The sequence below is a fragment of the Haliotis asinina genome, chromosome 6 (assembly GCF_037392515.1).
Source record: "Haliotis asinina isolate JCU_RB_2024 chromosome 6, JCU_Hal_asi_v2, whole genome shotgun sequence".
In the NCBI taxonomy this organism is placed as follows: Eukaryota; Metazoa; Mollusca; class Gastropoda; order Lepetellida; family Haliotidae; genus Haliotis; species Haliotis asinina.
Window position 1 is genome coordinate 58,761,621 of NC_090285.1, and position 26,949 is coordinate 58,788,569.

General features: G+C 39.7%; 2 protein-coding genes across 2 annotated transcripts; both read right to left on the reverse strand.

The window, feature by feature from the left end:
- Positions 1 to 793: 793 nt before the first annotated feature.
- Positions 794 to 7,538, reverse strand: LOC137288249 (baculoviral IAP repeat-containing protein 3-like). The gene is made up of 7 exons (XM_067820711.1): positions 7,493 to 7,538; positions 3,842 to 5,300; positions 3,160 to 3,347; positions 2,912 to 2,972; positions 2,266 to 2,361; positions 1,582 to 2,181; positions 794 to 1,135 (listed from the first exon to the last, which is right to left on the reverse strand). The coding sequence occupies exons 2-7, from the start codon at positions 5,250 to 5,252 to the stop codon at positions 888 to 890; spliced, it is 2,604 nt and encodes an 867-aa protein (XP_067676812.1). The 5' UTR covers positions 5,253 to 5,300; positions 7,493 to 7,538; the 3' UTR covers positions 794 to 887.
- A 1,334-nt stretch (positions 7,539 to 8,872) lies between these two features.
- LOC137287975 (baculoviral IAP repeat-containing protein 7-like) lies at positions 8,873 to 12,618 on the reverse strand. The gene is made up of 6 exons (XM_067820341.1): positions 11,811 to 12,618; positions 10,948 to 11,138; positions 10,693 to 10,753; positions 9,910 to 10,023; positions 9,243 to 9,752; positions 8,873 to 9,111 (listed from the first exon to the last, which is right to left on the reverse strand). The coding sequence occupies exons 1-6, from the start codon at positions 12,616 to 12,618 to the stop codon at positions 8,873 to 8,875; spliced, it is 1,923 nt and encodes a 640-aa protein (XP_067676442.1).
- Between the last annotated feature and the right edge of the window lie 14,331 nt (positions 12,619 to 26,949).

Below are 26,949 nucleotides of genomic sequence, written 5' to 3' on the forward strand. Positions count from 1 at the left end.
TGCTTAACTCCATATATCAGTTAACTAAAAGTAACAGTCTGGTACCAACTCAGCTATTTAAGTTTTGCATGACAAGGGATAAATATTTCAATATCTATACATGCATACATACATACATACATACATACATACATACATACATACATACATACATACATACATACGTACGTACGTACGTACGTACATGTGTGTGTGTATATATATATTGAAAGTATATATACACACATACACATACATACATACATACATACATATACATATACATACATACATACATATATATATAGATAGATAGATAGATATATATAGATATAGATATATATACACACACATACATATATATATATATATATATATATATACACACACACACATATACATATACATATACATAATATAATACATATATATATATTGAGTGGCCGTATCCTCGAAGTAGTGTCAGATGATTGATGTCCTGAGAGGACACGTGGTGAGTGAGTGAGTGAGTGAGTTTATATTTAACGTCACATCGGCAATATCCCTGAGAGGGCACGTAAGTTCCACAACCTTCAAAGTCAGTTTAGCTCTACAAACTGTTTTAATCGTAGAATACTTGTTGTATTATTATAGGCAAATATCAGTGCATTCGCCTGTGTCTGAAAGGGTGGTATAAATCTAGCTGGGGTACATGCAGGTAGTCAAAGTACTGTAGGTCCCCATGGTCCCTAGAGTAGTGATTTACCTTCAGCTGTTGGCGATGCTCAGCCTTTCTTATATTGTATTGTCCTCATCTGAAATCCTATTTTAGAGACAGATGCTAGTTTCATTACAGCTATGTAAGTCATGGTATGACTGAAATACTACCGCTGTGACTATATAATTTAACTCACGTACCCACTAGTTATTTAGAAGTAGCTAATATACTTTTCTCGAGAAATCATATCCGCCAAATGGACACGAACAGATCCCCGGACGTGCTTTCTGCAGACTGGGCAACGTTCTAGAGCTGGGGCACACACTGCACAGGCCACCAGGTGTCCACAGGGGAGGAAGAGGATGTTGGCCAGGTCCTCCAGACAGATTTTACACGCACTTGACTCTTTCAGTTGCCGTGTCTCTTCTGCTGTAGCCCTCAAGTCTTCCTTGCTCTTGTCTGCAAGGGATACAATGCAGGCATCTAAACCTAATAGAAAATAGGCATTGATCAAATATTGCAAATCTTATGCTCAGTGCATTTTGTTTCAGACAAGCATTGCTCTTGCCTGTATACAATGTACATGTATATTGATTTCAACAGATGGCATATTAGAACACCGTGTGGTCTTCCCTCGTTAATCCGCATTCAGTTCATCGTGCTGTGGTGATTACATAAAATGTATGGTCAAATGTACAGATTCCGGCTAATGAGGAGGACTTTCCACATGTTATACATTTTAAGTTTCTATGTTCCCTTACTTTCACCATGTCATTTCGTGTCAAGGTTGTTTTTTTTGTATCTGTATATTTATATCGGTACATAATCAATTTCATTCACTGATACATATCAATTCAGTCTGTACAGATTCTATCAGACTAACTCCAATAACATCATACTATTACCTTTGCGTTGAGACTTGTTCTTTATCTTTTCATGTCTTTGTCTTTCAGAAGGCATACTTTGAACAGATGCACCCATGAGTCTGTCTTCCCTGTTTCTCTCATGGTTGTTGTTGCCCAAAGAGGACGTTGTATCTATAGAAGAGCCTGGCTGTTGTGATGTGAAGTCGTTGTTGTTGTAGAATACGTTTGTCCTTGGACTTGTTCTTCGTCCGGTTACAATAAATTCTCTTCTCGGTGGATTCGATGTCAAGAAATCTTCATCTTCTTCTTTCCTCGTCTCTAGTGAAGATCCCGTTAAACCTGTTCCTACACTTGGAGTAACTGATGAAGAGTCTTTGTCCTCTGAAAGTCTCTGTAGTGCCTCTCTACTTTGGGGATCTGATGATCTCCGTCTTTCTTCTGCATTGTCCGACATTACTGGTGCCTCTGTGATTCTTGATACCTCTTGTGTTTTGTCAAATGAACAACTGCCATTGTTAGCATAAGCTCTTTCTGGAACTTCGCTCTCCATGGGTAGATCAGCTTTTGTTTGTTCTGATACTTCTCCATCTGTCACAAGGATCGTCTCAAGGAGTACATCTAGAGTCAGAGATGTTTTTTCTGGAAAACATCGTGTTGTATTTTATTACTGGAATACAACATATCCTATAAAAGCTATTAATATTAAATAACAAGGACACTCACCGGTTGGGTTCATAGTTGCCCTTGCCGCAGCTTTAACCTGCTCACTACTGAAGCCCATCTCCACAGCCTGTGCACACGCTGTATTCCTTAAGATGTCTGTTCATAAAAGACTTCAACATGTACATGTCGTAACTCAGTCTTAGTCGAGAACCAAGTTTTGCATCAGATCAGGGCACCATCAAGTCAAGTTTGCCATATTTATTCTCTATTGTGTCAGAGTAAATCATTAAGGTCACAGACAGACCAGTGAAGACAGATGCTTCATTAGAACAACTACCACAAGCTGTTTATAGTTTTGTTACGAAGAGTTCGGACATATTAAGTACATGCCCCTCTTTATCTTTGGTTTTCTTCTGACATCAAAAATCACGGATAAGATCCTTCTTGAATTAATACATATAAACTTATGTACATGGATATTTTAATGTATGTATGTCTTGCAGTGGCATGAAACCATGAGTTAAAATGCCCTTGAAAAGCCACCATATCAAAGTCACTTTGGAGGTCATTCATACAGAACAACAAACTTTAGTAGGTCGATGTGGTAATTGTTGAAGTTATTAGTAGTGACCTTCACTGAACGCCAAGGAACTATGTGCATTATTGCATCAGTTGAACGAACATGATCATTAGACTACGGCCATACCCTCTCCTTCGTTGTTCCGGGTCGTGTTGTTACTTGAAGATGCCTGTTGGTTTTGGTCAGTCTAGAAACATACCAGCAAACCAATGCATGTATAACAAAGGCGTATGAGATTTGCCCAACAATTAGTGTCGTAAATCATGTTCAGGATATTACAATGAAAGGGTTGGTTGGATTACTTCATGTATTTTACAATAACCTTACAAATGGGTATAAAGTTTGCATATAGGTAATAACTAGAAGTTACTTACCTTTGATGACTCTTGTCGGTTACGTCCAAGGGCTGCTAATGTCTGAATTATGAAGCGTTTTCCCCTCACAGCTTCTACATAGGCACAAGACGATCTCCAGCGGACATGCTCAGTCCATGGGTCATCTCCTTCCTCCCATGTCCTGAGACCAACACCACAGACAAAACAACGCACACAGTCAGAGTAGCCTGCAATACACAACAACTGACATTTACAAATTAAATTTAACGTGTTTTGACTTCTTAATTATGGGATAGGCTGAAACGTATTCAGTATATCAACACAACTGGTATCAAGTCTTTATCTGTGCCTTGTCCAGACAGATATGATAAAGATCATGCTATCAACCATTTGTTCTATTGATATGTATACAGGCTGCTGTCAGTCAACTGGATACTGCACAGTGGAATGAAATAACTGTAAAACATACAGACACCAGAGAGTGTTGATGGATGATATAGTTTTTACACTCATTAAATGCAAAATGTGCCCAATAACAATGACTATACGTGTTCTCTTCATCCTTACTGATCCCTTTGGACTTGCCAATGAGACTTTATATAATTTAACCATTTCGTAGAAACTTACACGGAAATCAAAGAAATGGGAAAAATTAAAGATGTTCATTTCAGCACCAGTGTGAGTACTCGTTCATATTGCATTGATTAAATAGGTATACTACCGGCATAGAAAAATCCTGCTCTAACAAGTTCCTCAGGCCTTTGACTGTGCCCTTCAGGCCACAGCTTGAAGGATTCAAGACGTCTAGCAGTCGTGCTGTAATGAGGGTGGACAGACGCGTCAAAGCTTAACACAGGTGCCACTTCATCATTGTCTCTTGCTGAAAGTGCAGATAGTTGAGCAGGAAATGATGGTGGTAGTCCATATGCATCAATACAATTTCTTGTAGTGCCTGTTGCACCTTGAACGTCATCTTGTTCCGCAGTCCCTGTCGGTTCTGATTGCTGGGTACTCTGATGTGGTCTGTCAATTGAAGGTTGATTAACTGATGATTTTAGAAGTTGAATAGCAACATTCTTGACATCTTTGCCATGCAAATGTTTACAGGTTGGTGAACGACGGGTATGAACTACAAAAGGGTTATCACCTCGTTGCCAGTTTTTGTGTCTTATACCACAGCTGAAACATTTTGTTTCATCACCATTTTTCGTGGCATAAAATCCTGCCGCTGCCAGACGTAGGTATGAAACATTCATGTCCACTCCGTGAAAAGACCTCAATCGCAATCCTTCATACCTCATCTCTTCTTCTTCTTTCATTCTAACTTCTGAAGCCTTTTCTTTAAAATGGTCTCTGTGTGTAATGAAGGGTTGGGCTGCCGACAGGACTGCCTCAAGGGCTGTCCACAATTTGTCGAGTTTACTATCATAAGCTAAATCCATTTCAGACAGGATTGATTGACTAGATTGGAAATGACAAACATCCAAATCAAAAAACTTCTGCACAACATGACAAAGTTCGTGTCTCCTTCCAGCAATGTTTCTGCATAGACGGAGGAGGTATTTTTTCGCAGTGTGTTTTCCTGGTGGCTTATGACCAGTTTGCTTCTCCTCAAAATGTACTGAATTTATTTCATTTAAACCCTGACATGTGTAATGATATGCCTCTATCAAATTAGATGACAAGCACATTAGTATGAAAGCTAGTTGATATCTTATTTCCAAAGCACTTCGTAAGTACTCTTCAAAACGTCCACACGTGGAATCACTATATTCATTCAATTTTTCAGCCGAGGCGGTATGTATCTCTTTCTTGTCATGTTGCTGTGATCCCTTACTGCTCCCATGCCCCCCACTTGTTATTGCTGCATCGTGTTCAGTGTCTTCGCTCGTGTCCTCCCCAGTCCATGGCATGCTTTCGTTGATCTTTTTTGTCTTCAAACTAAAGGGTACACTTCTCTGATATTGTGAATAAAAACTAGGGCGATCACCAACCTGTGGTATATCATACCGACAAGGCGTTTGTATTTTATCGTCACTTTGCTCAAGTAATGAGTTCACCCTTGATTTTCTTTCACTAGTGTTACCAACACCTTTATTCCATATTTCCGGGACGATGCTATCTTTGCCCATGGTGCGAGATGGGTTACCTTCATCTGGTGGTATTGCTGTCTCCACCTGCTGTAAAAATGAGGTACAGTTACAGAATAACGGATACCTTGTGTCACGTCACCCTACCCCTAACCCTAACCCTAACGCAAACCCTAACCCTAACCAAACGTAAACTTGCTTGCTTTCAGAGATGGCAGAAGGTATCCGGTATTCTGTAATCTTGCCAAAAAGGAAGACCATGTTATGTTGTACATAAAACAACATTCAACTCAATTTCCTTCAGACCAGCGATATTGCTGCTGAAAACGGCGCAAAACCAAACTCACTCACTCACTCTGGGTGGGACCTGTCAGACATAGCTGATTATCATAACTGATGCTCATGATGTTAATCACTGGATTGTCCGTTTAGTTGTTGCATGACGCCGCAGCAGCACGTCTCCAGTTATTTGCATCTCTGAAGACATTCACCATAAAGGTTGTAAAGGTTTGAGCATTTAAAATATACTGGTAAAAAAAAGAAACGCACAGCTAAAATCTGTTTTTCAATGTAGAATGTTTCAAAAACAAATACTTGAAAGTCATTGCTAACTGTGAATACATCCCTTACACTACATCATTCAGTACGTGCCCAGGCGGTGCAGAGCAGTGATCAACCGTGGTGGATACACCAGGTACTGACTTTGTCGCAATGCCGTCACAGACACAGATGTCCCTAAGAGCAGTAAATGACTGTATGCAGTGGAGAAAACATGTGCCTAACCTTGTCTAAAATTCGGGTGTTGTAATTCTTTATTTATTGTGTAATCCGACTATATAAAACACGCAAGGTAAACCAATATTTTGGTTATGTGTTTCCGTTTTGGTCAGTATATATACTCATAAGGGAAACATGTAAGTACAAGTGTTTCCTTACTTATTTTCTCACAGAATCACCGATACAAAACATGCTAAGAAGCCTGGGGAAAAGTAAAGGAACACTTGTTCCCTTATTCGTTCCGTTATTCGCTTCCATGAGTATATGTGATATATCACAAAGTGGAAGAAACCTAATTAGTAGCTAAAGGATTATTTGTCATAGAGTTAAATGTTGTAAGTTAAAGAATGATAAAATCGTTTGGAAAAGAGTTTGAATATGATGATATGAGTCTGGATAAAAGTATACCATCATTTGTAGTATCATATCAACAGCTGGTTCTTTCTCATCTTCCTTAGAGACAGCGGTGAGATCAACAATTATAAATGAGGGGTTTAAAATGCCAGTTTCAATAACGCTGGAGAGAGGCATAACGTTCACCTTAGCTATGTGAACAACGAATAGATACACGAACACTCGTATGATCGATAACAGGCTTCAACGTCTCTGGTTTTCAGAAAGAAGATGAAACCAGGTTGCTTACATTGAACGAACGGTAGCAGTTATGTTTATTATGCTCATAACAAACATTAAATGCCCTATACACTCTTCAGCTATATATTTCATCTCATGTACATGTTCCCCTTTCTTTAACATAAGCCTTCAACAAACGCAGTCAAAGTGCACTTTCTAAATGAATAATCTTAGCACTTTGACACTAAGGTCATCAAATAATATAAGCAAACCGCCATATTCTATTTAACATCATACTACAGAGCAAGGTGATGAATGAATGAACGATAAAACAGTGAGCAAATGTAGCATACAAAAGCGGAGCGATAGCTGGCTTTATGTACACGCGTTGACGTGGCAGGAGTTCCAGGAGTGGGTAATGCAGTTTGATATTGCATGGTATGATCATTACTAAGTATTGCCACAACCCAATTCCCTGGGTAGGTATAAACAAAATGGGTACTAAGCACTGTGTTGCAGAGGTGGCTTCAAAGGACTTATAATCCAATTCGTTTGGCAATGTGTGTACACAGATTCAGGTGAAGGGAGACAACTCGTTTAAGTATTGCTCGTTCATGTAAATGTAACATCACATATGCATAAACGCACAGCAATCGGACACATGCGGATGCCGTAGTGATGATTCAAAAAGAGAGGATAAAAACCTGAATCAGGTCTTTATTGTTATAAACGGAGAGTATGACCGGACCTTCAATATGCCAATCACAGGCCTGTATCCGGATGTTGAAAGTATGGTACAATACTGAAGAATTATTAAACTTGACTTCCGGACTGATTCACAGTGTGTGCCCAGCCACGATTACCTAGGAATTGGTAGTTCATGAATCTTATCGTTAATGTATTTTAAAGCAACATATAACGTTATATCTTACCGCAAACGATATACCTCGTTCAAGTTCAAAATGGCGTCGCTTGTTGAAAATCGAAAATAGGACTGACGTGTGTTTATTTTTAACTGTTGTTTGTCCGATGGAAGGAGCAGGAATTACACACACATACACACACACAGATAGACAGATACAAAGAAAGAAAGAAAGAAAGATAGATAGATAGATAGAGAGAGAGAGAGAGAGAGAGAGAGAGAGAAAATGTAAACACTCGCTTGGCAGAGGTACCAGCCCATGCAACAACACAAGATCTAAGTAGTTAGGCGACGACTTTGTCAGCCAACAACCGACTGAAGTACATAGTGTATCCTAGAATATATATACCAGTACGCCTCCTATGCTACTGCAGCCTGTAAACAATAATCAATATACTTCAGTACTTGCATGAAACTTCATTTCATCTATATGTGGTGGACAGAGCTTTGTGACGTGTGGCTGCTCTGGTCACAGTAAGTGTCAAACAAACAGCTGCAAATGCTTCAAAGATTAAGTTAGTCATTTCGTGAAATGACTGATTTCACAATCGGACTGTAACATACAAACACATATACATTGTCATGTATTTGAATCTATACATTTCCTAATTATCTGTCGTATTCTAAACTGAAGCCATGGCGATTTGGCATCTCCGTAACTTTTTAAGCAGGTTAAATGCCATTCCACCCTGAGATGTATATTGTGGCCCCACACACCTTTTACGTGTTCTTCACATCTTGGCTTGCTCTAGACCTATTTTCTCAAGAGCTATTGAAGTTACATATATGGAAGGCTGCATGCCTAGTCTAAGAGACGATTTTCAAGCCTGGCTTCGAAAAGTGGCGCGTTCAGTTATCTAAATTATTGTATTTCAGAATTATCTCCTACCCTACATGCCTGTTCTTACCGTCGTGAGCATACACTGATATCGCGAAAGCGTCTGAATGAGGTCATGGGATAGTTTTCTCAGAGACGTCGAAAGTTTCAGGAAATTTCTGAGTTCGAAATGTGGTGTCATAAATAGTCGTTTTCCATTATGATACAGAGAGCCTCTTATGTGTACTTACGTTATAATTGATCGCGTGATGACGATGTCCAGCTTCCGTTATGCCTGTCTTCTCTTATCTAGTATTACATACTTACATGGTATTATTTGCTATATGAAGAAACACAACTCTACTTCGGGCAGTAGCAAGGGTTTGTGATAACGCTGTTGTCTTGCTACAATGTAGTATGCACATGTCCTCTGACAAGAACCACAGAACTGAAGATATCTATTTAAACACTGTTCACGGATTTTCTGGACAATGTTAAAGGATGAAACCGATGTTTTGAATAAAGTTCAGCAAACATTGCTCTTCGTAACGTAGTTCACCTTTATAGAAGTATTTACAAATGGTCGATATGTTTCTCTCTAGAAATCATATGAACACGGACAGTTCCCCGGATGTGTTTCCTGCAGATTGGGCAACGTTCTAGAGCAGGGGCGCATATAGCACAGGCCACCAGGTGTCCACATGGGAGGAAGACGATGTTGGCCGGGTCCTCCAGACAGATCTTACACGCACTTGACTCTTTCAGTTGCCGTGTCTCTTCTGCTGTAGCCTTCAAGTCTTCCCTACCCATGCCTGTAACCAATACAATACAGGCATTAAAGCCTAATGTAGGTATTGACCAAATATTGCCAATATTATGCTCAATGCATTTCATACCATATAATCATTGGCACCGCATTTATCACAATAAGATGTTTCATTACCTTTCTTATTGCCAGTTTTCTGTATTTTATCAATCTTGATTTTATGCCGGCTGGTATTAAAACTTGAGCATCTAGTCACAGGTGCGTTTGATTCCTTCGGCTTTCCTCTCTCTTCAGTAGAAGAGTCTTCTGTTCCCTCTGATTCCTGAGCTGCAATATCCACATTGTACATGATGTTTGTGTTTGGATGTCCAGTACGCAGATCGCCCGATGTTTGCCGTGCTGGAGGTTGTCTGACATGGTTCTCTACAGGTAAAGATTTGTATCCACTCTCTGTACTAATTGCTGGAGATCTGAGGAGATGCGCCTGCCTCGTTAGTGTATTATTCTTTTCACTTGACGATCTGCTATCCATGTTTCCCATTTCACTTAGCATCACCTTCCCCGCCTGTCCATGTTGTCCCTGGGAGTTCCCATCAGAATATCCAGCTTCAGCACCTCCTGCTTCATCTTGGCTTCCAACAGCTAATATCCTCTCAAGAAGAGCGGGTAATGTTAATGCTTGTCTCCCTGGAAAATATAGCATAATCTATCTCTGGTTGTAATATCTAGGACAAACATTCAAACTAAGAGTAAATTTTCCGACAAATTCAGGTGATAAATATTATATAAGATAATGGCATCCAATGTGGAGGTTCACGCGGCGTTTGTCGTCTGGTCAGCATACCTGCACTGGCAATGGTAGACTGAGCTGCCAACATCACTTGACCTCTGCTGAAACCCATCTCTAGGGCTCTCTCACACGCATTTGTTCGTAAGATGTCGGGGGAAGAATGTTGAGCTAGTTGACGAGGAGAGAACCAATTGGCATATTGGTGTTCAATAATTTAAATATTATTTACATTGTTCTAGAGATCGGATGCTCACCAGTGAACAGAGAGCGAGGTTTAGGCCGCTTTAACAATAATCAAGCAATATCACGCCTGTGTATACCAGTGAAAGGACTTCAGACATTGTACCCATATGAAATATCGAACCGGACCTTTACGATTGAACACTCGAACCACAAGACTACCCCGGCGCCCAGGCCAGTGAATAGATGTAGGTTGCATGATGATATATTTGTAAGAATGAAACATATATTTACTTTAGTTTGCGAATGTAGATGTTATGTGAGAGACGGCGTGATATGTTTCAGCTCAAATCAAAGTATCATGAAATCACAGCAAACCAGTGACCCCTGCCACAGGTAATGTTACTTCAACTATGTTCAAAGTATCGTAAAGTATTAAATGATTGCAATATGTGAAGATGGTGCACAATGCTTACATCCTCGTACTACAAAATGGTAGTGTGTCCGTTTAACACTCATAAAACACCAAAACAATCACGATGTGGCTAAGCGGTAGGGCAGATAAACCTGTGTCGGGTCGATTAAGGCAGTGTCAATCTGAAAAATACGCCACACTAACAGGCGGATACAGCGTGGGGTGTAGGTGTGTTTACATACCTTCTCCTGAAGTATCATGGTTGTGTCTGTTATTGGAGGAGCGTTGCTGAATTCCACCAGGCTTGAGAAGAATATGTGCAAAGAAGTAATACTTAGATGGATGAACTCATACTAAAGCTGTATACAAGGTAAGATAGTGCACATTTCAATATTCCTAGATATGTTACAGTAGAATCCGTACAATCAATACTCATGCTGTTGATAACAATATTGCTGAGTGCGGCGTAAAACTAAACTCACTCAATCATTCCTTACATTTAGTTGTGGTGTATGAGTGGTCCTCCCTATGGCTGCGAGGGTCTGGACGATGAAGCTCTTGCCTCTTGTTGCTTCCACGTAGGCACAAGATGACCTCCAGCGCACGTGCTCCACCCAGGGATCATCTCCCTCCTCCCATGTCCTCAGACCAAGACCGCACACAAAACAGCGCACACAGTCGGAGTAACCTGTCGTGATGTTTATGCATATATATGAAGTGATTTACAATATATTGATCAAACATATTTCGTTTCTGCACGCAATTCATTGTGATTATTATAGTAAATATATGCCAATAGGTACATATATCCTTCAATCAATGGCGATTACATTTGATTTAAATGGCATTAATTTCCACAACTACAACTCAAGAGTCATATTTCGTTTCCTTCCATCGAATCAATTTGCACTCATGAATTATAGTTGTACATTTTCTCAGTTCCTAATTGTACTTATAACTTTGTATTCATGTCTATACTAACTCCGCAACATTATCGGAAGAAGGAGTTAGAATTAACAGAGTTAACACTTCAGTAACCCATGCTTGTGAAAGAGAAACAGGTTTGACACGTAACGTTGTCTTCAAAATAAACATTTTAGTCGTCAGTTTTTATAATGCATATCAGTAGATAGGTATTCGGATTCTGGGCCCGATACATCATGACGCCAAAGGCCGGAGATCATAAGAAAACATACCAGTAGATAGGTACTAAGATTCTACAACCGATAGATCGTGAGGTCAAAAGACGGGGACCGATCCACATGTAAGTACCTTGTGTGAAGTTCCTTTTATTTCACATACACTTTGCTCTGATGTTTCAAGAATAATGCTGAAAAATGTTGTGCAACATCTCTCATACCTGCATAGAAAAATCCTGCACCGACAAGGTCTTCAGGACTGTGTGTGTGTCCTTCCGGCCAAAAGCGGAAGGACTCCAGACGGTGTCCAGAGTTACTGTAATGAGGGTGTACTGCATCCTCAAACCTCAACTTTGATGTGGATGATGATGGCAGCGTTCTATCACTGTAGCGAGCAGACTGTCTTGGGGGCGTTCCATCGACAATCTGATTATATCTTTCTTCTGTGTTATTTATTGCACCACCGATCGCTCCTTGCATTGGGGTAACCCTTTCTGACTCACTCGTCACAGGAGTACTATCATCGCCTTCTGTTGGTGGAGTGACTGTTGCACTTTCTGATGGGAGCTGAATGGGTACATTCCTTTCATCAGTACCAGTTGCATGGGGGCAGTTTGGGGAAATGCGACTATGAATAACAAATGGGTTGTCCCTTGTTTCCCAGTTCCTGTATCTCACACCACAACTGAAGCATCGAGTCTCATCGCCACTACCTGTAGCGTAGAACCCTGCTGCCGCCAGACGGAGGGATGAGGTTTCCACTTTGATTCTTTGAAAGGAAGCAAACCTCAGACCTTCGTACATCATTTCTTCCTCAGTACTTACTGCTTGCCCCCTCGCCAGTTTTTCAAAATAATTGCGAAGTGTGATGAAGGGAGATGTTGAAACCCCCTGACTTTCAATGGCAAATCTTTGTAACAAAAACCTTTCAAAAACTTTCCAGATATTTTGCATATTGCTCTCATCCGGACGACCGGTGCTGCCGTCTGTCGGTGGCCTGTATATTAACGCTTTCTCTAGTTCATTCATTGTTTTCAGAATTTGATGAAATTGTTCATGATGAGCGATATCACTTAGATCAATATCTGGCAACGTGGTATGAGACAATGGTGACCCACAAAACTCTGTTAATTTTTCTTGAAAACGTTTCAAATCCACAAAACAGGGGTCTGTGTTTTGATCTAATATCTGTGGTAGATATGTATACTGAATCCTATTTTCACTAAATATGCAATATATTTGCGTTGTTAACTCAAAGAACTTTGTATCATGACTGAACAATGTCCTATCATTCATTTGTTTTATCAATTCCTGTAGCCAGTCCACAGTGTCTTTTGAATGTTCCTTTGAATGTTCCCCACGGACTTCAAGCGTACAGTCATCTTTTTCAAAACTGACCAGCCCACTGTCCACAAAGTATTTTTGTTTAAATTGAAATGCCGTGGCAATGCTCAGAATTCCTGTCAGTATGCTGCCTTTATCGATTTCTGTATAAGTTTTATTCGAGTTTGATAATCCTTCAAGTTCAGTGTTGTCTTCTTCACATTGCTCAGGAATCTGTGAATCACCAGTAGTAGGAAACAACCGGGCATATACCGTTACAGCTATACTCTTCATTAGATGAAGAACCTTTGAAGTTATGTTCCCTTGCAAACGTCCATGAAATTCCAAACCCTCTCGGTTCTTCTCTAAAACAGATTTGGAGGTCCTTCTCAGACTTTCGCCTTTGTTGGTGTATTGGCTAAATAAATAGTCCCGTAGTACCATAGTGAACTGTGTGCATGTGAGTCTTGAACACGTGTGAACGAACGTGGATGACTTTGGTGACAGTCACTGCATAAGTCTGCAACGAAAATGCTAGGAATATAAATTATGCAAGCGTTGAAGAAGAACCATGGCAACTAGTATCCTGGCACATTATCATCCAAGTCTTTGAGCGTGACCTCTAGTCCATTACGTGACATCTAACAACCAACTCATTGAGTCTAACTACTCGGTTCACTAGGTTTTCTCTGGTTTGGTTGTCGGAGCGTGCGGTTCATGAAATCACCTCTAACAAGCAAGTCATTGAGTCTGACCACCCGTTTCATGAAGTCAGTTCTAACAACTAAGTCATTTAGTGTGACCACTGGATTCATGAAGTCAAACAACTCAGTCATTGAGTCTGTCCACACGTTTCATGAAATCACCTCTAACAACTAAGTCATTTTGTATAATCACCCGTTTCATGAAGTCGCCTGTAACAATCAAGTCATTTAGTATGACCACCTGATTCATGATGACACCTGTAACAACTAAGTCATTGAATCTGAACATCCGGTGCATTAAGCCACATGCATATGTGACACCAGATTGCATAAGTAACACCAGAGCACAATTGTAACACTGTATGGCGTATCTGAGATAGATTTCAAATGTGACACTTGTGTCATTCCTGACACAAAGACAGCGTAAGTGACTTTAGATTACATGTGTGTCGTACAAGAATACATCGGCGAGAAAAACGTTAGGCATACCTTTTGTAGCCCCCACACATCACCCCCAGTACAACCAACTTATTCGATGGAAAATATCTAGTGAATGGGGCTAAGACTGAATAACTGAGTAGGTGATTGATTGATATTATGATTGAATGAGTGAATAGGGTCAGAAAAAAACCCTCAACTCCCGTCAAATCTGTTTTCTCATCTTATCATTGCCGTCATCGTCGTATTCAAAGTATTTCTGTGATGTGAGTTAACCGTTCTTCTTTCTTTGAAAACCGACCAGTTCAGATTATGTAATTTCTGTTGATTATTAGCGTGACTACTATAGTGTGTTATTAATATAGTTATCCAATAATCCGTTTGTAAATAGACAAATATTCAGAAACAACCCAAATTATACTACGCCAAAATCATCACATTTCTGATAATATGATGACAAAAGTCATATGAAACAATGGTAAAACAGATCGAAATACTGATTGCTTCCATACGATTCTGTTGGATGGGGGAGTGCGGAATCGCTGTGGAAGTGGGGTGGAGATGAGGTGGTTGGGGTGAGACAGCGAAGGATTAACAATACATTGTTATCTTGGCATCTATATGTCCAGGGGAGAAGCATGTTGCTGGTAAGATGTGACAATGATTTGTGAAGTGCTACAAGAAACACACTGACATATGCGTAGTAAAAACTAAAAACCTCTTTGGATTTTACGTTGGGTTTACGCCTCTTTTGGCAAAATTCCAGCAGCCTCGCGACCTGGGAGCACTACAGGTGACCTTCACTCATTGTACCCGTGGGGGAAATCGAAGCCAATTCGGCGTGACGAACGCATTATCCACGAGGATACGCCATCGCCCACAGATGGAGAGGGTGACAGAGACAGACATACACAGGGACACAAAAGACACAAAGGAGAAAGTCAGACAGACGGGAAGGGGGAAGGATCCAACACCAAAAAAAACAGAGATGAGAACCGACCCACAGAGACACGACGGACAAAAGATACACACAGAGAAACAGAGAGGAAGGGAGAACCATTCTTTTACAGTTAGAGAACCATGTGCACTGTTGTACAACATTGTCATTATAATGGTAGTATATGTGCACATTACATACTTATAGGCTGAAAACAAGGCTAGCACAGGCGGGTCAAGATGGGGCGGAGGTTGGGGGAGTGGGGCACGGTGTAATGGAGGATGCAGGTGTCCGTTTCTGACTGCAATGATAAACCGTCTCAAGCCACGCTTGTCCCTCTCACGGATATGTAGCTATTCTGTCATTCAAAGCCTCTGATAACCGCAATTTCAGTCGGGCACTTGCGAAGATGCCGAGTCGAAGCTGCGCGTCATGGGCATTGGAAAACTGTCGATTGGTCTAGGTTTGTTGGAACCGGTTCACAAAGAGATAAAAGTCTGTAACCTTGGTTACTTGAATAGTCGATACAAACATCTTTTAGATTCCCGGATTGTGTGGTAATTAAAGTTACGAGTACTTTCTGTACTTTCTGTAAAGACGAAACATTCTATGCGTCTACCTGCAGGTCCACAACTCTGTATTACAGATTGTACCTATAGCTATACGAAAATCAAGATACAGTCATGATGTACCCACAGCGTTGCTTTTTCGGTGCTCTTTTTGTTCATTGTATTAGTTCCATCCGCGCACCCTTTATAAATCCCTCCTGCACGAGTGGTAACTAAACGTCATTTATGTGTACATGTCATAGGTAACAATGAGATCATTACGTATGATTGTTTCTGCCAAATAAGTGAGTGAGTGAGGTGAGTTTTACGCCACACTCAGCAATATTCCAACTATATGGCCGCGGTCAGTAATTAATCGAGTCTGGACCGGACAATCCAGTGATCAACAGCATGAGCATCGATTCACACAACTGGGAACCGATGATATGTGTCAACCAAGCCAGTGAACCGATCCCGTTATTCGCCTCTTACAAACTCTGCCAAATAACAAAAAAATGCTTTAAAAACATCAGCTATAAACACGCCACAACCACATAGAAGGAAATAGAGAAAACAGACGAGTGATGCACTTTTATTTAAATGTGTATTTAATGGGCACGTTTTACAAATCCCGATTTTACGTTACCCATGTACATGCTGTAGAACTAGGGCAACTATTTCAAATGTCTTTTCTTATGCATCCTGTTGGGCAGTATCTTTCGTGTTTCAATAGCTTCTAAAACAATAAACTGCTTAGTTAATACTGTGTACATGCATATAAGGTGCCGTTTTGCACCAGTGAGAATCCAGCCAGTGATGAAAGTACAGGATATGCATCATCTTGTACCAAGAGCATTATTATCATGCATCTTGTAACTCCAGCATTATCATCATGCATCTTGTAACTCCAGCATTGTTATCATGCATCTTGTAACTCCAGCATTATTATCACGCATCTTGTAACTCCAGCATTGTTATCATGCATCTTGTAACTCCAGCATTACATGGTCGCTATAACAGCACATAGACCCACATATGACCCACACATGACACATATATGAAGCACAAATGGTTATGTTTAGCACTTCCCTCACCACTGTCGTCCTACTACCATATTCACCCTATATATTCCTTATCGACCTATTTAGATAGTCTCTCCTATGTATAATACATACGTGGCAATCAAAATACATCTAAATTTCTAGAACGCTTCACTCTGATTGTTAATTATTTGCTTATTAATGAACGTAACTTTAAGGAATATGTCGCAGCGCAAAGGAGACCAGCAACTAGTTGCTTGCTACAGTAGCAGTGCAGCTACACCATCTTCTGATCACTACAAAAGCAGTCTCCACATATGACTACAAAATACATCTATCTCACATGATCACTAAACTGTAAGCTCCATCAAACCGAACACTGGGATAGGTACGCAGGCAGGTAGGACGGTGGGTAAAGGAACGAGTAGGTGGATAGTTGATACCTTTTACGTTCATTTCAACATCTTTGTGAATATGTACTACTACAACTAACAACAGTCAGCTATAAACATCATTTTAACCCAAGTCTTGTGGATTTTCCCACAAGGCTGAATATAAACGACAATATGCAAGGAGGATATTTCTATGGCTCCACAACTTCCCTCTACAATGAGTGAGACTTCCAGTGACAAGTGACAAGGAAATAAAAGTGAAATCAACATTGTTTATCAGTAATAGACATTACAGCATGTAAATGATAATAAATGCATGCAACTCACGCTGTGAGTCTTTTCTCCTGTCGTCTCGTACTTTAAGAAATATATCGCAGGGCAAAGGAGACCAACAACTAGTCAGTCGCTTGCTTACAGTAACACATCACCCTGTAAATCATCTTCTGTTCACTGCGAAATTAGTCTACACGTCATTGAGTTGATTTATTTTTAGCTGTTACGTCATGAGGATCAATTCAAACATTGGTATATCATTGTTATGGTGTATGTTTGCAGGTAGGTGGGTAGGCGAGTCTGTGAGTATGTATGTATGTATGTAGGTAGGTAGGTATGTAGATAGGTAAGGTGGGTAGATGGGTATGTAAGCAGGTAGGTAGTGGTGGTGAGAGGATGGGTAAGTGGGTATAGAGTGGATAGGAGTGGATGAGTGGGTAGGGATAGGTAGGTGGGTGGGTAAGTAGGTTGGCGGATGGGTGCGAGGATGAGTAGGTAGGGGTAGGTGGGTGGGTGGGTTGATAGGGGAAGGTGGGTAGTATGTAGGTTGTTTCGTTGGAGGATGGGGAGCCAGTTAGCGAGGATGGGTAGGGTAGGTCGGTGGGTAGGTGGGTGAGTGGGTAGGTAGGTAGGTAGGTCGGTAGGACGGTGGGTTAAGGTAGGTAGGTAGCCGATTACTTTTTTTACATGGGTAGGGGTGTTAAGTAACTACCCATGTCCTATAGTTTGTTCGACTGTTTATTGTACGAAAGGCTATTGACCCAATCAACATGCTTACAGCGGCACAAAACATATTATTAATGCAATATACGTTATTACATATTCCAATAGTCATATCGATAGTCATATCGATAGTCATATCGATAGTCATATCAATAGTCATGTCGATAGTCATATCGATAGTCATATCGCTACTGTGTAATGTAATTACATTATGGATAAACAGATCGTGACACTGTAACATTGTTTTTGGTCAATAGGGATGGAGCGTATGGAATTTGGAGTTGGTAATTTGTAAAGCTGGTTTTCATGATAACCTTGTGAGGAAAACTCTGGGTCCATCAGGACACACCGTCACAATACGTATCACCTCGAGAACTTTCCATGAGAGACCTCTTGCCGTTACATATCAATAGCACATCACGAAGGTGTTCACAACTTAATAAACATTAACAACTCATACAAAACCCAAACATCACTGAAAAGGTGTATACCTACAAAGCCCAGGTATTTGTCTAGAATCATCCAGATTTGAATAGCTTTCCGGCACACATGAGAATTTATTCTAGACGCTATCTTCAGTGGGGATATCTGTAAACGCTAGAGATGATACCCACGTGACCCTTCCTAGCACACGCGCAGTAGGGTAGCCTGGGGGTTAAAGCGTTCGCTCGTTAAGCTAAAAACCTGGGTTCGATTACCAACATAGGTACAATGTCAAGCCCATTTCTGGTGTCTCCCGTCGTGATTTTGGTGGAATGCTGTTAAAAGCGGGGTAAAACCATACTCACGCACTCAATCTCCTTCCCAACACATACAAAAACGAATGTACACGAATGTGCCATGTACACACAGATGAAAGAAAAATAAAAACAATTTCAGTTTTGAATGAATTCCTATCGTAAAGTGATGATATGAAATGTGTTCAGGTATGAAATGATAAACAGCACTGATATTTTCAGTGGCATTGAACATACCTGATTATATCTTTAGAGATTGTAGTCTACTTTTACTTTATCCTGTCCCCTGTTTTTATTTATAATCCTTAATGCATGAATGTTTCGGATGCGTGTGTATTCTTGGGTAATTCTTCGTGATCCAAATATGACTCACCTCAAGCCTCCCTTATGGGCAGAGAGAGAGGACACCCTAGATAAAATTGTATAACGTTTGCAGTGCCTTGTTGAAGATCAGAAGGGAAGTAACTCTTTATGTCAAGCGTGATATATTTTCCTTTTCTTCGCTGTTGAACGGAGTCGTTGTCACACTGTATCGTTTAAAATCATTCCTCATTGTACAATATAAATAAGTGCGTCAGATGCAAGCATACTTTTTGCTTGATGATATGTCGTTCGTTCGCACAGCAGTGAATAGTTAACTTCGTAGAAGGAGTACCACCTCAAACTACATACGGGCTCTATTTTCGGAACCTGTAGCTTGTTTAAAGGACAATTTTCACTGTCTACACAAGTGGCCATTATAGCCCCACGATTGCTGAGAGGAATACTCACTCCCTTGATACAGAAGTAATAGACCCGTCTCAGACATGAGTGGAATATTGCAAATGCTGGGCTATGGTGGCTGATTCGGGCCATCGCTTTATCGCCCTGTAAAATCAAGGCGACATCGCGACAAAGCGATAGCACGACACGACATTGCGATACGGCGACACGATATAGCGATATTGCGATACAGCCAGAAAACGAAATAGCGATAACACGACACGATATAGCGACAACACGACACGACATAGCGATATCACGACACGAAATGGCGATAACTAGACACGAAATGGCGATAACACGACACGAAATGGCGATATCCCGACACGAAATGGCGATAAAACTGGGCGACATTGCGATATGGCGATAACGCGAAAAGGCGACATTGCGATATAGAGACACGATATGGCGATACAGCGACATTGCGATAACGCGAAAAGGCGATAAAGCGATACAGCGACATTGCGATATAGCGACACAGCGATATAGCGATACAGCGACATTGCGATATGACGATATTGCTCCCTTTCCATTTGTGAAATGTGGAAAAGTGGATAAGTTTATTCACTTTTAGAATCTAATATGTGAAGTATGGGATTAAACATCTGGCTAATAAAAAATAATTTACATGATTAATGTTCATGGGTTTCAGTCTATCTCTACAGATATTTTTAGATTAAGAAAGTCTGGGTCTTGTAGTTGTTATTGCGTGATGCCTCTGGAAGACGATTTGGAAACAAACAGTTAAACTCATGTGTGGCCATGGTAATGTGCACAAAAGGATTAATGAAGCTGATTTCCCGTTTTCCGAAAGTCTACGTCTTGCCGTGTCAAGTTAATGTTTAGTACTAATGTCATGATTTTTATCAGTTCATAATGCACAAAGTGCAATTTTGAAATATACTAGTATACCTCAATGTGCTAGGCTCGTTCAGAGCACATCATCCTGCCGCCGACTGGTATATACTGGATGAAGAACGTGCCTTACGTGCGCATTCTAGTAACATCTCATGTTTATTTATTTATTTATTTATTTATTTATTTATTTATTTATTTATTTATTTATTTATTTATTTATTTATTTATTTATTTATTTATTTATTTATTTATTTATTTATTTAAAATTAGAACCTTATCTTTTAGTTAACACTTTCTCGATTTGGTTGTAGCTTAGAAGTTCGTTTTAAAGTACGACAGTGATAAATTTGTGGACGTGGCCGATAATACCGCTTAACCGTTATATTGCCATACGAGCTTCACAGTACTATATTTCGCAAACCGGTTCACCCCATACGATCTGCCATTTTTGTGATGTAGCCAAACTACTAATAATATTCGTATTTCCTCTATATCATTATATATTAATACACTCCGTATTGGGTCCTCTTATGTTCCTTGTTTAGATAAATGAATCACTTATTGGTATCAAGCAACATACTTTTATTTGCTGATGATACCTCCCTTTACATAATCATACGTAACCCCACCGATGCACCAAGATGATGCCAAATCCGTTCTGGTGAAATCCTATAGCCTACAAAGTTAGCATGACCATGGCCTGCACAGCTATAGCTATTTCTGTAAACTGGATGGTTTTACAAATGCGTTTATCTCACATACTCCACCTATCAGATTCTAAAACTGAATCAGCTTACCCGCTTTTCCACATTTCATAAATGGAAAGGAAGCAATATCGCAATATCGCAATGTCGCTGTATCGCTATGTCGCAATATCGCTGTATCGCCATATCGTGTCTCTATATCGCAATGTCGCCTTTTCGCGTTATCGCAATGTCGCTGTATCGCCATATCGTGTCTCTATATCGCAATGTCGCCTTTTCGCTTTATCGCAATATCGCAATGTCGCCCAGTTTTATCGCCATTTCGTGTCGTGATATCGCCATTTCGTGTCGTGATATCGCCATTTCGTGTCTAGTTATCGCCATTTCGTGTCGCCGTATCGCCATTTCGTGTCGTGTTATCGCTATTTCGTGTCGGGTTTTCGCTATTTCGTTTTCTGGCCTTATCGCAATATCGCTATATCGTGTCGCCGTATCGCAATGTCGTGTCGTGCTATCGCTTTGTCGCGATGTCGCCTTGATTTTGCCGGGCGATAAAGTATGGTGGCTGATTCGGGCCATCGCTTTATCGCCCGGCTGGTATATACTGGATGAAGAACGCGCATTCTAGTAGCATCTCATGTTTGTTTATTTATTTATTTATTTATTTATTTATTTATTTATTTATTTATTTATTTATTTATTTATTTATAACCTTATCTTTTACTTGTTAAAGTTAACACTTTCTCGATTTGGTTGTAGCTTAGAAGTTCGTTTTAAAGTACGACAATGATAAATTTGTGGACGTGGCCGATAATACCGCTTAACCGTTATATTGCCATACGAGCTTCACAGTACTATATTTCGCAAACCGGTTCACCCGATACGATCTGCCATTTTTGCGATGTAGCCAAACTACTAATAATATTCGTATTTCCTTTATATCATTATATATTAATACACTCCGTATTGGGTCCTCTTATGTTCCTTGTTTAGATAAATGAATCACTTATTGGTATCAAGCAACATACTTTTATTTGCTGATGATACCTCCCTTTACATAATCATACGTAACCCCACCGATGCACCAAGAATGTTGAACAGTGATCTTGCTAATCTGTCTGAATGAAGAAATGAATTGCAGGTGTCGTTTAGTCCCCCCAAACCAGTGACAACGTTATTCACTGAAAGGCAATACCTCGAGTGAAAACAGATTTAATGATGGATGACTATCATAAACATTTAGGGCTACGATTTCAAAGCAATGGTATATAGAATATGCAAATCGAATATCAAGTAAAGAAACTAGTCCTATAATATATTGCTTTTGGAATTTTAAATGTGAACTAATAAACTAAACAGAAAGACTGTATATATCATTCCTCCTTCCTGTATTTGAATACTGTGACTTCATTTGGGACAACTGATCCCAAGAACAAGGATCAGTACTAGAAAGATTACACCTTGATGCTCATCGTACCTTAAGCGAGGCCATCATGGGTCATCAGTCATTAAACAAATGACGAAAGAAACATGTATGCCATCTCTCTTTCAAAGGAGAAAGAATCATAAATGGTTTATTTTTTATAAGATGGTACATGTTTAACGCCAGAGTACTTAACAAGATAAGCTCCACAAGAAGTGGGCAAAAATACTCACTATTGCCTTCATAATGCCAAAGATACTCAAGACAGCCAGAACAAAAACAACTAGACGAGTTTAACAGTATTACACTCTCTTCTTCCATTAGTCATACAAGGCTACAATAATCTGGACGAATATGTAAATCGGCAGAGTTATTGTCTAAATTTATATTATATCTTACTTATTACACTCTCATTTTCAGAGCTATAAATACTTTAATTATTGCCACGCGCTTTTTCCAAATTATCATGTCCAAACTGAGACTGGGTGTAGTGTTTTAAACTTATACCATTTCGAAAGACATAAAAAGAAAACAGTTCATACCAATGTGGCTTTTTAACAGAAGATACCCCGTACTTCACTTTTTGCCCTGTATTTCGTCATATCAGACATAATATAACCAGTACTTCTACCGCAATAGATTCTCTGTTGAAGAAATAATCTGTGGCAAAGATAACGTATCCAATATTCATGCAGAATTACTTCTTACATCCATTTATCATTTCATAATTCAACTCCAAACGTATGGCTAAATAACACATAAACTCCTTTTCTTGGTTTTGAAAATTGCCTCATTGAATTATACATCCTTTTACAATCTCTTAATCGTGTTTAATTCGTTTAAGCTGTTTTCTCTTGGGAGAGGCATCAATACAGGCCTTGTTCGATCTGTTTGCCATTCCTTTTTGTGGGTTCTCTGTTGTCTTTCTGATGTCTTTTCTTTTTTTTTTGAACAAATACTGTTTAAACCGCATATTTTTAGTTTCGAAAATGTTTATTGGTCATGTGATTGTACTAGCATGAATTTTAAACCATGTGAATTAAAGAAAATAGATTGGTAGGGCACTTGTTGTGGGGATAAACAAACCGAAATGGTTGACCCCGCTGCAGACGCTTTTTCTCGAGTTCCTAACATTAGAGCAAATCATTCAGAAACATGTTCATTTGATCTCTCCTACAATCACACCTGATTCCTAACTGGCTAGTGGCATTGTTTCAAAAGAAATTAAACAGTAATTTCATGGCCTTAAACCATGTGTTCCACTTTCACAATGTACTGCAATACATATTGCAGTACGCCAACGTATATCACAAAACATCGCAATACGAACATTTTGGTAACACCCAACCCTGCTAATGACTATTTAGAAAAAAATCGGTAAATATCTCAAACATTTCTACATTTACTGTAATATTTTTTGTCCTTTTGTACGGAACAATGTGTCGACGTTGTAATAGTATTAACCACCCCACCATTCAAATACAACATTGACATGGTCAGAAAGCAAACAAACAAACAAACAAACATACATGTTTTTATCTGTTTTCAAATCGTTTACCAGAGGGATCATGCTATAACAACTACAAGACCTACACTTTCTTAATCTATAAATATCTGTAGAGATAGATTGAAACCCATGTGCATTAATCATATACATTGTATTTTATTAACTAGATGTTTCACCCCAAAAACATTTACATCCCCGCACATGTACCTTTCCTGTAAAATTCTATTGCTCTAGCCTCAACAAACCTAAAATAAAGTCAATTCCACCCAATTTTGTATCAAATTGTTTAATCTAATCATGTGTAATATTGTATCTCGGACTGTTTAATTGGGCTGTCTCCTCAAACGCTGAAGGTCATCAGTGGGTCCACAATACTGTATTCGGCGTCAAATATATTTTGCTTTAAATTCTTTAAATTCTGAGAGTGACTTACTATACTTACTGAAATTAATTCAGTGTACAATGTAATATTTTCTTATATATAGATACAAGAATAAAAAGTCTTCTACAACTTTTCTTTATGATCATATTATCATTTCGTAAAGAAGAAAAAAAAGGCACAGTATGATGGCAAATCCGTTCTGGTGAAATCCTATAGCCTACAAAGTTAGCATGACCATGGCCTGCACAACTATCACAGTTTGAAATATGTCATCACTCATCGTGCTTTTGGATGAGCTATAGCTATTTCTGTAAACTGGATGGTTTTACAAATGCGTTTATCTCACATACTCCACCTATCAGATTCTAAAACAGAATCAGCTTACCCGCTTTTCCATATTTCATAAATGGAAAGGAAGCAATATCGCAATATCGCAATGTCGCTGTATCGCTATGTCGCAATATCGCTGTATCGCCATATCGTGTCTCTATATCGCAATGTCGCCTTTTCGCGTTATCGCCATATCGCAATGTCGCCCAGTTTTATCGCCATTTCGTGTCGGGATATCGCCATTTCGTGTCGTGATATCGCCATTTCGTGTCTAGTTATCGCCATTTCGCGTCTTGTTATCGCCATTTCGTGTCGTGATATCGCTATTTCGTGTCGTGTTATCGCTATATCGTGTCGGGTTTTCGCTATTTCGTTTTCTGGCCGTATCGCAATATCGCTATATCGTGTCGGCGTATCGCAATGTCGTGTCGTGCTATCGCTTTGTCGCAATGTCGCCTTGATTTTCCAGGGCGATAAAGCGATGGCCCGAATCAGCCACCATAATAAAGCGATGGCCCGAATCAGCCACCATAGAAAGGAAGCAATATCGCAATATCGCAATGTCGCTGTATCGCTATGTCGCAATATCGCTGTATCGCCATATCGTGTCTCTATATCGCAATGTCGCCTTTTCGCGTTATCGCCATATCGCAATGTCGCCCAGTTTTATCGCCATTTCGTGTCGCCGTATCGCCATTTCGTGTCGTGTTATCGCCATTTCGTGTCGTGTTATCGCTATATCGTGTCGTGTTATCGCTATTTCGTTTTCCGGCCGTATCGCAATATCGCTATATCGTGTCGGCGTATCGCAATGTCGTGTCGTGCTATCGCTTTGTCGCAATGTCGCCTTGATTTTACAGGGCGATAAAGCGATGGCCCGAATCAGCCACCATACTCAGCCACCATACTGGGCACTGAACACTGATAAATGAAAAACAAGGGTCCTTATATTCACTGGCAGTGCTTAAGACAAAAAAACATGAAGTTTTACGTGTACCTTTGAACATGTTGGTGAGAGCAAATACTTTAGGATTACGACACACAAGGGCAATTGATTTGATATTGACATTGTTTTATTTTACACAGCTTACAATTGTTTGTTTACATATTTTCTGTTTTCAATATGACGGAGAACTAACTATAATCGAGTTTGGACAAGGGAAACCAATGATCGATACTCTGAGCAACGCCCTACCGCTCCGTGGCGTGAGAGATGACTCTCACTCGATCAGTCCACAAGCCCTTGCTACCTGCATATTTGACACGTGTTTTAATCTACCTACCACGAAGGATGTACAAACAGAATGTTGATGTACGTTAACCATTACATTTTACATAGGATTGATTGTTTGACAGAGGCCAGTGCAAGCAATCGTAAATATACTAAGTTCTCACACTAACGACCCGATCTCATGTATAACGATAATTAATCATGGTAAGTTATATACTTTATCCTGAGACTGACCAGTGTAATCAATGTAATGACACAGTGGAAGAGGATCTAATGGTCGACACATCTCTGTTTGAAAGCATCCCGTAAGTGAGTATTGTATTGATCGTCGACATTGTTTATGAGTTTGGGACGTTTATTAGAAACTGAATATAAGTGATCTCCAGATTTGTTTCACGAAAAAGATTGCAGGTAATGCATTTTACGCCAGTGTGTATTTTAGTAACTATTTCATATTTACTACGTTTGTGTCTTTATCAGTTTGTCAACAAGAAAAACAACATGGTTGTGATACGTCAGAGCATGTTGTCACGAGAACCCGTCATCGCTATATATATAACATGTGTGTAGATCTGTGATCTATGTTAATTAACCTACATAGTGACGGCTGTGCTGCTGTATTATTTGTGAACACATAAGCCTCAAACCTTTGGAGTTAAACGTTCCTCTGTATTCGGAACGAGTGTTACATGGCGCCAAATTTCACAACATTACTCGAGTTTTCTCCATTTTTTAACCATAATAACCCGTGTATTCCAGTAAGAAACGCACATGACAGGTTAACATATCCCTCACAATAGTGATAACGGGTTCCGGTGTATATTATACAAGTTTGTCAGAACTGACCGGACCTTCGGACATACAGTCAGTGCGTTCTGTACAGCATGCGTATGTTTGTACTATGTCCTGGTGACGATCTGATGTAATCTTGGTAAAATATGAACTAAACTTTGTTGTGGATTAATGTGCGTGGGTGTATGAAATGCGTGAATCATATTTCAGTATAGGCATTTTTTCATGTGTTACACGTAGTCACCAAAACTGAACA

What these genes read in the sequence shown, in the direction of transcription:
- LOC137288249 (XM_067820711.1), bottom strand. Translation starts at nt 5,252, where the DNA reads ATGGGCAAAGATAGCATCGTCCCGGAAATATGGAATAAAGGTGTTGGT. An exon ending in ACCGACAAGAGTCATCAAAG is followed by an intron (nt 2,973 to 3,159) that starts GTAAGTAACTTC and finishes GTATGTTTCTAG; the next exon opens with ACTGACCAAAACCAACAGGC. An exon ending in GAACAAGTCTCAACGCAAAG is followed by an intron (nt 1,136 to 1,581) that starts GTAATAGTATGA and finishes TATCCCTTGCAG; the next exon opens with ACAAGAGCAAGGAAGACTTG.
- LOC137287975 (XM_067820341.1), bottom strand. Translation starts at nt 12,618, where the DNA reads ATGAATGAACTAGAGAAAGCGTTAATATACAGGCCACCGACAGACGGC. An exon ending in TGCAGGATTTTTCTATGCAG is followed by an intron (nt 11,139 to 11,810) that starts GTATGAGAGATG and finishes ACATCACGACAG; the next exon opens with GTTACTCCGACTGTGTGCGC. An exon ending in GTCTACCATTGCCAGTGCAG is followed by an intron (nt 9,753 to 9,909) that starts GTATGCTGACCA and finishes TATATTTTCCAG; the next exon opens with GGAGACAAGCATTAACATTA.